This window comes from Schistocerca nitens, chromosome 6 (assembly GCF_023898315.1).
Source record: "Schistocerca nitens isolate TAMUIC-IGC-003100 chromosome 6, iqSchNite1.1, whole genome shotgun sequence".
NCBI lineage: Eukaryota > Metazoa > Arthropoda > Insecta > Orthoptera > Acrididae > Schistocerca > Schistocerca nitens.
Window position 1 is genome coordinate 597,345,179 of NC_064619.1, and position 18,048 is coordinate 597,363,226.

Below are 18,048 nucleotides of genomic sequence, written 5' to 3' on the forward strand. Positions count from 1 at the left end.
TCCGAAAACAAGTAACGGACTCACCGTAACATTCCATCTCACCCTGCACCATTTGTTGGATTCTAGTAGTAGCAGGACAAGGGAATCACCGTCCCATGCATGGGCTACCGCTAACACAGCAACACAAATGGCTGTGTTTGGAGTGGTGCCGTAACTGGGAAGCATGGACTGCTGATCTGTGGCGTCGCATTGCTTTCAGCTAAAAATGGCGCTTCTGCTCTACCCCGGACGACCATCAAAAATGGCTCTCAGCACTATGGGACTTAACTACTGTGGTCATCAGTCCCTTAGAACTTAGAACTACTTAAACCTAACTAACCTAAGGACATCACACACATCCATGCCCGAGGCAGGATTCGAACCTGCGACCGTAGCAGTCGCGCGGTTCCGGACTGCGCGCCTAGAACCGCTAGACCACCGCGGCCGGCCCGGACGACCATCGTCGGCGACTATAACAGTGATCTTGGGAAAGGTGAGGACGTTTGATGTTTGATTTGTGGAGTGCTCAACTGCGCGGTCAGCAGCGCCCATACAAGGTCCCGATTTTGACACAGTCCAGTTTTTACACAGCCCAATGTATCCATTGTCACGAATGATGATGAAATGATGAGGACACCACCCAGTCCCCGGGCAGAGAAAATCCCCAACCCGGCCGGGAATCGAACCAGGGACCTCGCGGTCCAGAGGCAGCAACGACAGCCACAAGCCACGATCTGCGGACGACCTTGGGAAAGAGCCCATTCTTCTGCAGAGCCGCAATAGTTGTAAGCTCCCCAGTAAACGGATCTGTATGACATTTAGTCCAAACTTACCTTCCATTCAATAAAAAAATCTACGTACTACAAGAACTATGAACTGTTATTCAGCTTACATTCGTATGGTAATCTTTGACTAAGCAGAACAAAATTTGAACAGATCTGTAACTGGTCTGTATAAAACTTGTCTTGACATCAAATGCGCAACTGTACTAAAACAACTATCTCGCCCTAATCAAAATTTTCGCTTACCTCGCGTCTTACCAACATTGTTCCAGTGTTGTCGAAAGCACAACAACCAGCAGCAAGTAGGCAGCGGCAAGGCTAGATTTCTGTTTTTTAAATTGAACTGTTGTTGTTGTTGTTGTGATCTTCAGTCCTGAGACTGGTTTGATGCAGCTCTCCATGCTACTCTATCCTGTGCAAGCTTTTTCATCTCCCAGTATCTACTGCAAGCTACATTCTTCTGAATCTGCTTAGTGTATTCATCTCTTGGTCTCCCTCTACGATTTTTACCCTCCACGCTGCCCTCCAATGCTAAATTTGTGATCCCTTGATGCCTCAAAACATGTCCTACCAACCGATCCCTTCTTCTAGTCAAGTTGTGCCACAAACTTCTCTTCTCCCCAATCCTATTCAATACCTCCTCATTAGTTATATGATCTACCCATCTAATGTTCAGCATTCTTCTGTAGCACCACATTTCGAAAGCTTCTATTCTCTTCTTGTCCACACTAGTTATCGTCCATGTTTCACTTCCACACATGGCTACACTCCACACAAATACTTTCAGAAACGACTTCCTCACACTTAAATCTATACTCGATGTTAACAAATTTCTCTTCTTCAGAAACGATTTCCTTCCCATTGCCAGTCTACCTTTTATATCTTCTCTTCTTCGACCATCATCAGTTATTTTGCTCCCCAAATAGCAAAACTCCTTTACTACTTTAAGTGTCTCATTTCCTAATCTAATTCCCTCAGCATCACCCGATTTAATTTGACTACATTCCATTATCCTCGTTTTGCTTTTGTTGATGTTCATCTTATATCCTCCTATCAAGACACTGTCCATTTCGTTCAACTGCTCTACCAAGTCTTTTGCTGTCTCTGACAGAATTACAATGTCATCGGCGAACATCAAAGTTTTTACTTCTTCTCCATGAATTTTAATGCCTACTCCGAATTTTTCTTTTGTTTCCTTTACTGCTTGCTCAATCTACAGATTGAATAACATCGGGGAGAGGCTACAACCCTGTCTCACTCCTTTCCCAACCACTGCTTCCATTTCATGCCCCTCGACTGTTACAAATGCCATCTGGTTTCTGTACAAATTGTAAATAGCCTTTCACTCCCTGTATTTTACCCCTGCCACCTTCAGAATTTGAAAGAGAGTATTCCAATTAACATTGTCAAAAGCTTTCTCTAAGTCTACAAATGCTAGAAACGTAGGTTTGCCTTTTCTTAATCTTTCTTCTAAGATAAGTCGTAAGGTTAGTATTGCCTCACGTGTTCCAACATTTCTACGGAATCCAAACTGCTTTTCCCCGAGGTCCGCTTCTACCAGTTTTTCCATTCGTCTGTAAAGAATTCGCGTTAGTATTTTGCAGCTGTGACTTATTAAACTGATAGTTCGGTAATTTTCACATCTGTCAACACCTGCTTTCTTTGGGATTGGAATTATTATATTCTGCTTGAAGTCTGAGGGTATTTCGCCTGTCTCATACATCTTGCTCACCAGATGGTAGAGTTTTGACATGACTGGCTCTCCCAAGGCCATCAGTTGTTCTAATGGAATGTTGTCTACTCCCGGGGCCTTGTTTCGACTCAGGTCTTTCAGTGCTCTTTCAAACTCTTCACGCAGTATCTTATCTTCCATTTCGTCTTCATCTACATCCTCTTCCATAATATTGTCCTCAAGTACTTCGCCCTTGTATAAACCCTCTATATACTCCTTCCACCTTTCTGCCTTCCCTTCTTTGCTTAGAACTGGGTTGCCATCTGAGCTATTGATATTCATACAAGTGGTTCTCTTCTCTCCAAAGGTCTCTTTAATTTTCCTGTAGGCAGTATCTATCTTACCCCTAGTGAGACAAGCCTCTACATCCTTACATTTGTCCTCTAGCCATCCCTGCTTAGCCATTTTGCACTTCCTGTCGATTTCATTTTTGAGACGTTTGTATTCCTTTTTGCCTGCTTCATTTACTGCATTTTTATATTTTCTCCTTTCATCAATTAAATTCAATATTTCTTCTGTTACCCAAGGATTTCTATTAGCCCTCGTCTTTTTAGCTACTTGATCCTCTGCTGCCTTCACTACTTCATCCCTCAGAGCTACCCATTCTTCTTCTACTGTATTTCTTTCCCCCATTCCTGTCAATTGTTCCCTTATGCTCTCCCTGAAACTCTCTACAACCTCTCGTTCTTTCAGTTTATCCAGGTCCCATGTCCTTAAATTCACACCTTTTTGCATTTTCTTCAGTTTCAATCTGCAGATCATAACCAATAGATTGTGATCAGAATCCACATCTGCCCCTGGAAATGTCTTACAATTTAAAACCTGGTTCCTAAACCTCTGTCTTACCATTATATAATCTATCTGATACCTTTTAGTATCTCCAGGATTCTTCCAGGTATACAACCTTCTTTTATGATTCTTGAACCAAGTGTTAGCTATGATTAGGTTATGCTCTGTGCAAAATTCTACAAGGCGCCTTCCTCTTTCATTTCTTCCCCCCAATCCATATTCACCTACTATGTTTCCTTCTCTCCCTTTTCCTACTGACGAATTCCAGTCACCCATGACTATTAAATTTTCGTCTCCCTTCACTACCTGAATAATTTCTTTTATCTCGTCATACATTTCATCAATTTCATCATCTGCAGAACTAGTTGGCATATAAACTTGTACTACTGTAGTAGGCATGGGCTTTGTGTCTATCTTGGCCACAATAATGCGTTCACTATGCTGTTTGTAGTAGCTAACCCGCACTCCTATTTTTTTATTCATTATTAAACCTACTCCTGCATTACCCCTATTTAATTTTGTATTTATAACCCTGTATTCACCTGACCAAACGTCTTGTTCCTCCTGCCACCGAACTTCACTAATTCCCACTATATCTAACTTTAACCTATCCATTTCCCTTTTTAAATTTTCTAACCTACCTTCCCGATTAAGGGATCTGACATTCCACGCTCCGATCCGTAGAACGCCAGTTTTCTTTCTCCTGATAACGACGTCCTCTTGAATTAAACTACCAAAGAATAATCCAACTGTTGCATACCAATAGTACAAGGTGATAATAAACAGTGGTATGGGGAGAGTAACCATTCATATGAAATTTGAAGCACGTATGTTGTGTGGCGGCGATGGCGAGGCATTACAGAGTCTCTGACCAGAGAGCTATTTGTCGTTCCTAGTCTGCGCTTGACCGCGCGAGAGTTCAGTTGCGAGTTAGAGAGTAGTAGCGCATGCGAGATGATGTAGTCTGTGGTAGTAGCGCGCGAGAGATAGTCGCAGTTGTGTGTGAGGAGTCGGCGGGCGTCGACATGGCACACTGGTCAAGATTCAGGACGAGGTTGATTTTTAAATAAGGTAATGAAGCAGCATTGCGCACATTTGATAATGTAATGTAAATTAACTGAACTAATTTGTTCAAGAATCGCCCCAATAATAATTTTGTTTTCAAACCAAGTACTTTAACAAAACAAACATTTCATTGAAAGAATATTTGCCTTCCATTTCCTTTAAGAAAAGTTTCCCTTAAATTCAAAATTTTTGCAATGCATTTTCTTCGAGCTATGGCGAAAAATAAGAGCAGATGCAGCTTTACTGAGGTAAGAATTTGAGTTTAATCAGGGCCTAAAGATCGACATTTCGGTGTATTTGCGTTTTCATTGTCACTGAGATTTTATTATCATTGAATTGACTTTCATTTTTGTGAGGAACTTATACTTGGGTCAGATTGCTATTTTTTTTCATTTAATTGTCATTGTCATTAAATATAATTACGGGGAGGCTACACTTAGCTCTATGTCTATTCACATTTAAAATATTATCTTTCAAATTTCTCTGGGGAGCTTACACTTGGCTCCATTTGCATTTAAAATATTATCTTTCAAATTTTTGTGGGGAGGTTACAAATTACATTCCAAGACAACGATTTTAGAATGAAGTATGTCTTCAGAAAGACAGAGTAAAATTTCACATCATCTTCACACACAAGACTGGTCTGAACAATATTCACGCTTGACAAAGTGAATAATGATTTGAAAGGTGTACGATGTTAACAGAGAATTTCTGCAAAAAGCAAACAGCTTAATCAGTTGATATGTTAGTGCATGACTCAGGCAAGTGGGGTGGTCTTTCTCTCAGCTGTGAGTAAGTTAACTATCTGGCAATAATTATTACGACAAACTTACTGTACAGTGCTACAGTCTTGCCTCAATCTTCCTCTCTTCCAAATTAGTAACATTATTAACATTTATATTCTTTTCACCTTCCCATATTCATCATTGCTGTCCTTTATAACAAATTTTTCTTCATCTAACATATACAATCACAAGTCAACACAGCACTGAACAATGTACAGCCATCTCCTACCACATTTCAACTAAGGATGTATCAGACTGCCACAACAATACCAAAGATTGTGCAACAGTAACGTAACTTGCTCCCTCTCTCTCTCTCTCTGTCTCTCTCTCTCTCTCTCTCTCTCTCTGATGTGCACATCGGCGACTTACAAAATACACCTCACACGGTGTTACTCCCGGTGTCATGGTGAGGGGGGCAGTCGAGTCAGACTTCTGATAAACGTGGTACTCTTTAAGGGAACCCTGGCGGGGCAACTGTGCGTTACAGACATTCTACGTCCGCAAATATTTCTTCTCATGTAACACCGTCGTGGTGTCATTTTTCGAAAGGAGATGCTCGTCCATGCAAGCACGTTTCTCTACGAACCATCCGTGTGATGCTGAGGTACTCTCGAGGTCAGGAAGATCCCCAGATCTGCCACCGATAGAAAACGTGTGTGTCCAGCTCGGACGTCAATTGCGTTCCTGTGACAGTGTCCAGTATATCAAAGATCAATTACCACAGCTCGGCGCCATCTTGGCTGAGGAGAGTATACAGTAGCTTTAGGGCACCCTTTACAACCGAATCGATGCATGCCTCCAGGCCAGAAGGCAGCTCCAGTATAGGTTTGCAGGTTTGCGCTACCCCCAAGGAATAATTTTGTTCAATTGTGTTTGCCTTCTTAGCGTTCTATACTAGTGGAGAAGTAGCGCGCCATTTATCTCTTTTGAAATGCCCGGGCTCCAAACGCCGAACGCAGCGGAGTTGGACGGAATGTGCCGACAGCGACAGGGGGTTGCACTGTGGCTGCAAACGCGGACTTGGTTGTCTCAGAGGGGGTGCGGGGTGCGGGGGCAACGCTAGGCAACACTGTACTCGAATGAGGGCCTTGTGTGTATAAACACCTCACCCGGGCCACCCTGCCAGCCGCAGGAAGAGGGCCCGAACTCTTCTGAAGCGAAACGGAACTATCCGATCTTCGAACATAGCGGGATTCTCGCGCCACCTTACCAGTTCAGTTGTAGGTGCGAGCGAACTACTTCCTGCGCGTTGTGTTAGTTATTTTAGCGTGTGCTACCACCTGAATTTTGAGGCTCAAGTGACAAGTGAATACGTGAAATAATGAATCAGGTAATTTCATAGCTCTCTGAACCCTTCAGTTCATGGAAGTTTGAAGAAAAATTAGAAATTAAGAGGCTAGGTAGGCCGACTCCTGCTTTAACAATTTCGCAGACCGTTAAAACGAAAAGTCGACAATTCAATAGGAAATTTTAACACTGAACTGTACAACAAGCATGAATGGCTGTGTGGTTGTGACATGAAAAATACGTTATTTTGTTTTCCTTGTTTATTGTTTGGAGGAGATCTTTCATGGTCTAAATGCGGTGTCTGTGACATTCAACACCTCCATGACAAAATTAGAAAACACGAACTTTCTTCAAACCATGTAAATAACGTTTTTAATATGACAAGTCTAGGCAATGTAAATATAGCTACCCAGTTAGACAGTGTGTACAGAAGGTCCGTGGCATTACACAACCAAAAAGTTACCGATAATAGGTGCATATTGAATCTAATTGTTAACTGTATTCGTTTCTGTGGTGCGTCGGAACTTGCCCTTAGAGGACATACTGGTGTTTTTCGTTCCTTCATTAATTTTAGTGCAGAAAATTCAACAGGTTTACACGAGTAGCATTAAAGAGGGAGAACTGAAGATGGCGCAGCGATTTGTAATCTACTGCCGGTGGCAAAAGAAGTATGTGATGTCGTTAGCTACGAGGCAAAAGGAAGAGTCAATTTCACTGGACATCTACATGCAGCCTCTCTCTTTCTGCCAGAGACATTCGCTACTTACGCTTCCAGTTTTCCAGAAACTTATTTCAGAGCTGCTATTGAATGCTACACGTTTTTGGAAGCAAAGAAACTTCGAACAGAACTCTCTGTTATTTATGGAAGAGAGGAGTTCAAAAGCATATGTAGAGCTTTGAGCCTTCTGGATTACATAACGGACAATCTTTGTGATACACTGAGGGAATCTGTGAAACTCCTGAAAGCGATAATTACCATTCCAGTGACCACATCACAAGCAGAACGTTGTTTTTCTTCCCTGAAACGTATTCTTGCGGAATACTAAGGACCAAGAAAGACTGTCAGCACTCGCGAAGCTCTCAATTGAACGAGACCTTGTTTTAGGAATTGCAGACTTCAATCAAAGAGTGATGGGAAGATTTGCAAATATGAAGGAAAGAAGAATAGAGTTCCTGTACAAGTGATCACCACCACATCTTAATTCAGAGATAAAATCGATCGGTGTTAACATCAGTCCCGCTAAAAAAGGTTAGTATGGCATGCCTACCACATTTTGAGTACGTAGAGCTGCAGTTGATTTTAATTCCTTTTATTCTGCAAAAGTAATACTTTTTTTCTGTGTACACTCTTTGGTTTTATTATGAGAAGATGCAGGAGTGACACGAGCGAGCGGTCTGTTCATATCAGGCATTACAAAAATATCAGCAATATACTGATTTTCTCTCTTTTGTTGATGTTTTTCTTCGAGAGGAAAATGCACCACCATCTTCTTTCTTCACGAGCCGCCAATGCCAGAAGGTGTGCAACATCATACTGATTAGTGGACTCATACTGGAGAGGTCTTTGCAAATTTTATTCGATTTTGTAATCACATACCATCTCTACCGGCGAAACCTCGTTCTGGTTTCTCCTCCTCTTCTGGTGTTTCACTTTATTTTTTGTTAGTAGGTGTATGAATGAGATTCACGCTACAGAATCGATGAATTCAGCATGGAATACAATGATTTTGTCGACCGTGGACAACCATTACTTATTAAAGCCGACCGCGGTGGCCACGCGGTTCTAGGCGCTGCAGTCCGGAACCGCCCGACTGCTACGGTCGCAGGTTCGAATCCTGCCTCGGGCATGGATGTGTGTGATGTCCTTAGGTTAGTTAGGTTTAAGTAGTTCTAAGTTCTAGGGGACTGATGACCTCAGATGTTAAGTCCCATAGTGCTCAGAGCCATTACTTATTAAACCTCATTTCCTATTGAGCAGACGTAGATATTGCTTTCATTCCACATGAAAAAAATAATCTCGAAATGCTATTAGCATTTCATATGCAACAATGTAAAATCTGAAAGCATTAACCATAAAGTGTTATACGAGCACATTCGACGTTGCAGCAACCGTCAAATTACGTGCCGTAGTCAATTAATTTCGGAACGTCAAAATAACTATTACAGAACTATAAAGAGAAGCTGTAAGATATAAAAATATTCTTTTTTACAAAGTCATATCTTACACATCTATGGAGAAACAATTCTGAAAGGTGAAATAATGCTGAAAGACTAACTATGGTTTTCTTATTTTTTTATAGGAAAAATACTATACTTATAAACAAACTTCCTTTATTTAAATATTTTTTTTAGAGAATCGTAGCAGATAACAGATTCCGAAAGAAAGTTGCCACACCTGAGTGACACAGTACCGTACAGTATTACTTATTATTGCAGAATTCATAAAAAATAAGTTACCTCCGTCAGAAACTTCTCCGTAACTTGTATAGGTACGTCATACAGGCTGCCTGATATTGGTTCCATCTGAATATTTCCTTACGTGTCAGTGTAAGATCAGTACCCTTCATACTAACAGCTCATAAAAGTTGATCCTGCGTAAAAGCGGACTTTTGAATGACCGTGCTCAGTTGTACGTGAAGCGAATAGGAAGCAACGATTCAATAGAAGGATACTGTGACAGCGCCTTTTGTAGCCCATATTGTAATATTTCATCAGTTTCGGCGTCACGTCAACTTGGAGAGCAGAGAATATCGACTGTACAGGGAAGAAGGGCCACGCTTCTTTGGCTCGCCTTAGTGTTTCAGAGAAATGCTGGAAAATCTGAAGAGACAGCCGCTTTGAAGAAAGGCAGCAGATACGCCCGTCAAGCCTTCTTGATTTCCCTAAACATCTGTCTCTCGAGTCCCAAGAAGTAGTCCAAATAATGTCAGGTAGCACAGATTATTTCCTTGTATGCCCCTCCACGGTAAACGTGGCGTAATAAATCATATCCTCCACCATGAATTTCACAGGGAATCTTCCAATTATATACGCAGCTACAAAAATCTGAGACCAGCATGTGTATAGCGAATTATTTTCGAAATCTACTTGTTGCGTATATTGGACGATTTGTTTGGACAGACTGTGTACTTATGTTAGTTTTGCGTTTGCTGGAAAAAGATAAGACGTAGCTTTAAGACTTCCTCTGCCGTTATGTAAACTGCTCTGACGTGGTACATGGAACGGCTTCAATTTTAAGAACGAGGTAATTCAGTATCAACCCTTCAGCAAGTGCTTCTAGAGATGAATCGTTGGAGATATTAATGGGTTTCTTTGGTTTAAAATACTGAGGAGGCAGACACAATCGCCGCATACATGGATGAGCCAAAACATTATGACCATATACTTAATAGCTTGTCTGCCCATCTTTGGAATGAAATACATCACTGATTCTGTGTATCAGGCATCCATCAGTTTGTTGATAGCTTTGTGGAGGTATGTGGCATTATATGTCTACGCACAGGTCATATAATTCGCATAGAAAACGGGCAGCTGATTTGCGTATGCGGTGATGGCGCCGGATAGCGACCAGATGGGTTCCATCAACACCGACTCAAAGGAAGGCCCCGCCGCTTGTTGGTGACGTCACGTCAGCTAGGCACGGCGAACGCCAAGTCTGTTGCAGGCAGAAACGCCTGGGCGTGCTTATCACTATAAATCTCTTATTTTTGGACAAAATGTTTGGTATTGTTTTGGATTCTGCAGTTTTATTTAGATGAAAGATTTTCTTACTATCGTAAAGCTACAAATGAAGATCATGGTGCTGTATTACTGAATCCTGTCGAAACAAACGTAGATCAATATGAGAAAACACTTTGCCCCATTGTAAGCTTCGGAAATTTTACATTCAAGTAACTGTATTTACTTGATCCATTTTGCTATCGAAACTTACCCCAACCCCCTTACAGTGAACTCGTTTCTTTTATATTTATTTATTTATTTTCGTTTGACATCGTCACTGGATATGTGAACTAATTTACGTGTGTAAATGTCCAACTGTTGCCAGTCATTAGATTACAGTCGTTTTCAACGAAAGGAATTGTAAACAGGAAACAATATAGCTTCATACATCTAAAATACTACTGAGTTTAAACTTTTTTAAACATGCACATTGGAATAGATAAATATTCCCCTCTTGCAACTGAAAGGAGAAACTTTATAAGATAGAAAAATTTTATTTGATAAAACAAGTATCTCTCTTTTGCCACTTCTTCTGTCCCCCCACCCCCTCCCCAACGTGTACAATCGCAAGATATTTCATTAACATTCAGTGCTCCTCACCCCATCGTCAACCAAGATACCTAAAGAAGAGCACCAATATGTTCACAGTTTGTTGTAAAAGCAACCCAGTACAAACGTAACTTCCTCAGATTTACAAATAAGGTAAAGAAGCACGAATTCTGTTGCTGCTGGACCATGAAGTTGTTTTTGTATGTCAATCCTTAAAACAGGTGGAAATTTAAGTTCAGGAGTACACTATTTGTTAAGAAGTGTAATGAATTGCACAATTAATTGAGTGCAGAAATCTCTCAGAACAATGTGTGTTGGTCAACTACCGCCAATAGTTTCGCATTTTCCTGTGTCAGAGGGAGACACCACCATTATGAGTATGCCTGCAACAGACCTGGCGTTCGCCGTGCCTAGCTGACGTGACGTCACGAACGAGCGCCGAGGCCTTCCTTTGAGTCGGTGTTGGTTCCATACGATTTACATCAGGCGAATTTAGTCACCGACACATCAGCGTGAGTTCACTACAATGCTGCTCAAACCACTATGGTGCGGTTCTGGCTCCGAGACACGGACAACTACACTGCTGAAAGACGACATCGCCATCGGAAAGGTCATCAAGCATGATGGGATGCAGGTGGTTCGCAGCTGTCACCGTGCCTTCGATTACTATCCCAGGTCCCACGCTAGCGCAGGAGAATGTTTCACATAGCACAATACTGCTCCCACCGGCCTGCGTTCGTGGCACGCTGCACGTGTGGAGCTGCTGTTCATCTCGATGATGGCGTTTGTGTAGACGACCATCGACATAGTGTAGCGAAAACGTGATTCACCCGAAGAGCCGATATGTTTCCGTTGATCGGCGGTCGCATTCCAATGGTCCTGTGCCCACTGCAGTCATCACTGACATCGTTGGGTCAACATGTGAACACGTAGCGGTGGTCTGTTGCCGAGCTCCACATTTAACAATGTACGATGAACGGTTTGCTCCGAAACACTTGGGAGAGCAGCATCATTGTGCTGTTTCGGCAGAGATGCCATAATCACCTCTATCCCACTTTACAGAGCAGACAAGCGTCCGAAAGTTACCTTTTTTGTAGAGTCGTGGACGTCCAACCATTTAGCGCCTAGTGGTAGTTTCACTGTCCTACCTCTACCCGTAGACGCTCACGACAGTAGCACGTGAACATTCGACCAGATTCGCCGTTTTAGAGATTGTCATTCACAGGCTCTGTATAATAACACTCTGCTCTTTGTCAAAGTAGCTTATCTCAGTGGATTTTTCCATTTGCAGCCCTTATCTTCGTTAGGGTGATCGCTCGTCCGTTTCTGCTGCGCTTGCATTCTTTTGTTACCACGTCATGAGCCCGTAACGCCACCAGGCGGCAGTGGGCAGTGGTCATAATGTTTTGGCGTGTCAATGTATGTTGGTTACCGTTCCTCGTACTTTTGCAGGCAGCGTATCGGTTTTAGCCAAACTGGAGTCCTTATAACAAGAGAGATTGTTGTGTCAGAGACGTTTGAATATGGAGCTGTGCGTAGACATAAACTGAAGTCCTCCAATACAACGGTAGCGCAACCACTGACAGTCATGGCAGCTATCTTTACCCCTAACAAAAAAAAAAAAAAAGAAACGCAGTGAATAGAAGTAATATGGCCCCAAAATTACACCAAGCTGGCCTGTGTAAATACAATTTGTATCCAGAAGCACGGTGGTTGTGTTAAAGGAAGAGGGTGATAATTTTCCTTCCAGAGTACAGTAATATTTGTAAAGGCTTTAAGCTGCTTGTATGCCACAGCCGTCACTGTGAATTTTTATGTAGAGAGCGGTCTGGGCGTTTCAGTTGTTGCCGTCAACAGATCATAAATAGTGTAACTGACACTGAATTTTTCATTACGAGTTTTGATCTGATCACGGCAGAAGCCGAACAGTCGTAATAGGTGAAAATTATATGAAGCGACCTAGAAGGTCGTTGAATATTTTTTGACAGCGCAGCTACTTGTCATAGGGAACTGAATTGCAACGATTACCATATTAGTATATGAAAAAGACTCCTATGTTTCATTTCAAGGGCAGTCCTTGCTCTTCACTCTTGTGACTTTCACTAAACTTCTACGCAGTTCACGAACATTATTTACCACTGAAAAGTTTCACTGTATTATTTCTATTAATTCTATAACCCACTTAGTCAAAATTCGTAAATAATTTCAATGCTTAGCTAGAAGTTTTCAGCAGTAGGACACCTCTAATTCGTGCATGAATTCCGACACTACATCACTTCATCATTCATGGCAAAAAATTCCACGACCTCATCAAAGTATCAAAATATGTTTAAGGCCCTACGATGTGGCCTTTGGATTTTGTGCATGACATTTTTCCAAAATTTCTTCAAGTATAAAACTCATTCTTTTTACATTAAAGAGAACATCAAACGGAAATATAAGCTAATTTTATTATCATACGACATAAAATTTCTATTACATCCCGAACTGATAATGTTTTCGATGACCGCAGTTAAGGCGCTCGTCATGTTAAATTTACTTTTATTTACTCCCTTCCGTTTTGGCCACAAGGGACATAATGGCAGTTACTTCTTATTTGTCCTTTTCTTTTGTTTTATCCGAATATTCTGGCATCTTTTCACGTCTATTTTCTTTCTTCAGAGCATTTCAAGTATGTTGGCCTACTACTTTTGCCTTGTAATCCTTCTAAATTTAAGACTTTACTTCTTAAAATATGTCTTTTTGATGCAGCTTCTTCCACTTTTATACTCCAATATTTTCAACAACTCAGATCCAGATTGTTTACTATTTCCTTCCCCAGTGAGAGCACTTGAAATTCAGTCCCGTCAGTCTGTTTGCATTCTTCCCACATGAAGTACAAACAAATGATCTTATTTTTCTTGTTGTTCGTATAATTTTTTATACGTTTACATATATTGAATTACTGCTTCTTAATTTCAAGGCTTACTTCCATCTTATTAGACTTACAATTCTTGTAATATTTCTAGTCAGTCTAATTTAAAGTTTAGTGTTGGACACCACTTGCTTAGAGACATTCTGATTTCACTACTATGTTATGATGCATTAATTTTGAACAATTTGATATGTTTTATTATAATTTTTTTTTTATTTCCATATTCCTCGTCCATTATGTGCATTCTTTCAGTCATGACAGATTTTTGTAACCAATTAACTAGATTATCTTTCATCGATACGTGAACTTATTGTCATTTTCTATATGACCATAGTCTATCTGCATACAATTAGCTTTCTTCATACTGCTAGCCATAAATATGGCCTTCTCTGTAGAGATTCCTAAACGCGCTTTATAGGCTGTGTGTTCTAAGAGACTACCTGTATTTCTGCATCTACTACATTTTCAGATAGTAAAGCAAAACTTCCTGCGAACCCCAGGTAGTTTAGATCAATAGTGTTTTTTCTTCCCAGTTTTATTGATGATACTTGATATTCTTTCAGTTTTTCTAATACACAGTTGAAGAGGTCTGGAAGCCATCACCTTGCCTTACATCTGTATCTGTAACGTACTCGCGAACCCGGTAGTAGTTTGCAACTGGTAAATATGTATGGAAACAAAGTATGCATATTAATCTGTCGCCCCCTTTTTTCTCTATGTTCTCGTGCCCTCTCTCTTTGTCCATCTCGCCCTTTCACCCTCTCTCTGTGCGTCACCCCTTGCCCCTGTGTCCTTCTACTCCTCCCCCATCTCTATGGCCATTCCCCCTATTCCCCCCCCCCCCTACCACCACCACCCATCGGTCATGTTAGTCCTCTGTCTGATCTTGAGCCTTGTTTATTGTTAGTACGACGAAACCTTGATTGAGAGCTGAAGTCACTTAAAATGAGTGAATAAATCGATACGTATCGTTGTTATACGGGGTATGAGGCAGACTTCTCGAGCTGTTGGATCTGTGAGGATAATATCTTCGATGATAGTATTTCAGATAGTTTTAATTTGTGGATGGGTACGATTGAGATTCCGTAATAGTATTCTAATCATAGGCCAATAAACCATAAAATTCCTCTCTTCTGTTGTCTGAAAACCACCAGCAAGAAAGAAGCAGAAAAGTACTTTGTTGTGTATGCAATTTTTGTTTGAAAATATATCTGAGGAGAGAGTATATCTATTGGAGAAAAAAATCTGTCTAATGGTTTACGTGCTCTAGGATCGAATTTGAAATTAAATACGATAAAGAAATCGAAACCGTACATTTTTCACTGCACTGCAAAACATTTTCTTTCCTGCAGTTTGTTTTAAAAGTGAAACGTCCCCAAAGTGAAACGTCCCCTTAGAAAAATTATGAATGACTGTGCTGGTAAACCCCAATTTTTTTTTTTTTTAGCGCAACGCAATGTGACTTTCAATAATCCCTACAAAAGAATGGCCCTGACTAACAATAACCTATACCTTTCATGAATCACTTACCTCACAAAATCTTCGTTACTCGAACTACTGCAATACAGCGTGCGCCAATACTGCCAGCTGAATAAAAGATTCTAACTACTGAAGGCACTAACTACTGATAGGCATAGTTAGCAAATGAAAGGTTTTGATGGAGAACAAACAATGTATTTACCTTAATAGTGTTCAAAAGTCATAAAATATATATCAGTTCATGACATCCAGTCTTACAAATTTCCTTTTTCTGACGGACACACGTCCAGACCGTCCGCTCTCAAAACTCTGCCATCTCTCCCCCCACATCCACCACTGCTGGCGGCTCACCTCCAATTGCACACCGCTATGCGCTGTTCCCATCCAACTGCCCAACACTACAATAGCGAATATTCCAATAATGCAAACCAGCCACAGACTGCACACAGCACAGTCAGTGATTTTCATACAGACCGCTAAATGGCGTTACCAACATAAAAACCTAAACAGCCTACTTACAAAAGATAACATGTGCTTTGTCATTTAAAAAATATATTTCCTGTGTTCGTCCGAATGTTTATTAGAGTATCGCGTAAAAATTTGAAGTAAACCGGTCAAGAATTTTTAAAGATTTTTGGTAACTACGTTAAACAACGACGTGTCCAGTTACATATGCGTAGTAATATTGGTGAAAAAATCGTTGACCTGTGACAAGTGATAGAATCAGAGTTCACGACTGACTCAAGCCGCCTCTGTAGATGAAGTCGCTGACGCACGTCCTTGCTGTGGTTCTCGGCCACCTGGAGGTGGAAGAAATATTCACCTTCCCTGTCTGGGCGGCAATGGGCTGCTCAAAGTTCTTCATCACCAGACTTTGCGCCAAGTTTCAGGATGAGGTTCCTACCCCCTCTGCGGTGCTTTAAGTGAGCATGTGGCTGATGGTGGGATCCGTTCGTCGGACTGGGTCGTCAGTCTCGGTCACCCTATAAGTTGTACGCGAGGAGCCACGTGCCGCCACAGGGTTTCATCCTCTCCCTTCGCTTATCTTTAGATGACAGCTCGCTATGCGCGCACCGATTACCGTCACCTACACTGAACAGATACACTTAAGACACAATTGTTATAAATCACGGGGAAAGGGTCCACTGAACGGTGAGGAAGGAAACCTCGATTAGGTGGGCGTCCTTCGGGGTCTCCCGGTCAGTAACACGACACGTCTGTCTAGCACATTCACATGCATACTAACTGCACTTGTCGGGGAACAGTGGTGCTCAGAATGTACGTGGGGAACTTTGGGCCCCGACGTACTCATGCGCTCCTTCTTCTTGCAGGACTCTTCACGGGCCCACTGCTCAAGAAGTACACGATGCGTCAGGTGGCCATAGCTGGCGGAGTCTTGGTGTCTGCGGGGCTCATCCTCACCAGCTTCGCGAATTCCCTCTGGCACATGATCGTCACCTACAGTATTATTGCAGGTAAGTCTAATTTTAACGCAGGGCGCTACGTGACGTTGCCCACATAAAAACCAAAACAGCCTACTTACACGTTGTTTTATCAAACAAAGGCGTGGCAAAAGTCATCGGATACCTCTTAACATCAGGCAGGACCTTTTTTTTCCCAGCCTAGTGTAGCAACTCGACGTGGCATGCACTGACCAACTCTTAACATCAGGCAGGACCTCTTTTTTCCCAGCCTAGTGTAGCAACTCGACGTGGCATGCACTGACCAACTCTTAACATCAGGCAGGACCTCTTTTTTCCCAGCCTAGTGTAGCAACTCGACGTGGCATGCACTGACCAACTCTTAACATCAGGCAGGACCTCTTTTTTCCCAGCATAGTGTAGCAACTCGACGTGGCATGCACTGACCAACTCTTAACATCAGGCAGGACCTCTTTTTTCCCAGCCTAGTGTAGCAACTCGACGTGGCATGCACTGACCAACTCTTAACATCAGGCAGGACCTCTTTTTTCCCAGCCTAGTGTAGCAACTCGACGTGGCATGCACTGACCAACTCTTAACATCAGGCAGGACCTCTTTTTTCCCAGCCTAGTGTAGCAACTCGACGTGGCATGCACTGACCAACTCTTAACATCAGGCAGGACCTCTTTTTTCCCAGCCTAGTGTAGCAACTTGACGTGGCATGCACTGACCAACTCTTAACATCAGGCAGGACCTCTTTTTTCCCAGCATAGTGTAGCAACTCGACGTGGCATGCACTGACCAACTCTTAACATCAGGCAGGACCTCTTTTTTCCCAGCCTAGTGTAGCAACTCGACGTGGCATGCACTGACCAACTCTTAACATCAAGCAGGACCTCTTTTTTCCCAGCCTAGTGTAGCAACTCGACGTGGCATGCACTGACCAACTCTTAACATCAGGCAGGACCTCTTTTTTCCCAGCCTAGTGTAGCAACTCGACGTGGCATGCACTGACCAAGTCCTCGGAAATCCCCTGAACAAATAATGAGGTTCGATGCGATATTGTGAGGTATCCCGTGACTTAGCGTATATTGGCTTTACTTGGGTTCTTGTTGAAGCATTATAATTATTTCAAAATAAAACTCACTACCAATGTTTCGCCAACGAAACTGATTTCTTAAAGCTACAATAAAATAGGAACGTCCATACAAGAAAATAACGCACAGATTTCGTAACGCTATAATAAATTAGGAAGATCTACAAAGTGACCATAGAACGAGGAACGTACGAAATCTGAATGAAACGTTCGGGGAGTGCAGGAATAAAGCTCGTTTTCGTACATATAGTGGATATTTTCGGCAGGCTAAAACCTAACAGTGCTGACAGTAACAAATTTTCCAATACCCCTACTCTGTACGGTTTTACATAGAACAGCTACTAAAGCAGAAGAGCTACTGCCGTACGTACCCCTAGGAGCACCCCCTGCTTTCGCAGTGTTCCTAAATTTTCCTTCAATATGACTCTTCATTACCACAACTCTGCCTCA

At 41.9% G+C, this 18,048-nt stretch overlaps 1 protein-coding gene across 1 annotated transcript in view; it reads left to right on the forward strand.

Moving 5' to 3' along the window:
* The window catches only part of LOC126262966 (monocarboxylate transporter 1-like), a 278,318-nt gene that overhangs the window by 209,116 nt on the left and 51,154 nt on the right, over positions 1-18,048 (forward strand). The window contains exon 4 of the mRNA XM_049959916.1: positions 16,413-16,556. Within this exon, the coding sequence (XP_049815873.1) occupies positions 16,413-16,556 (144 nt within the window). The remainder of the gene's footprint in view (positions 1-16,412; positions 16,557-18,048) is intronic.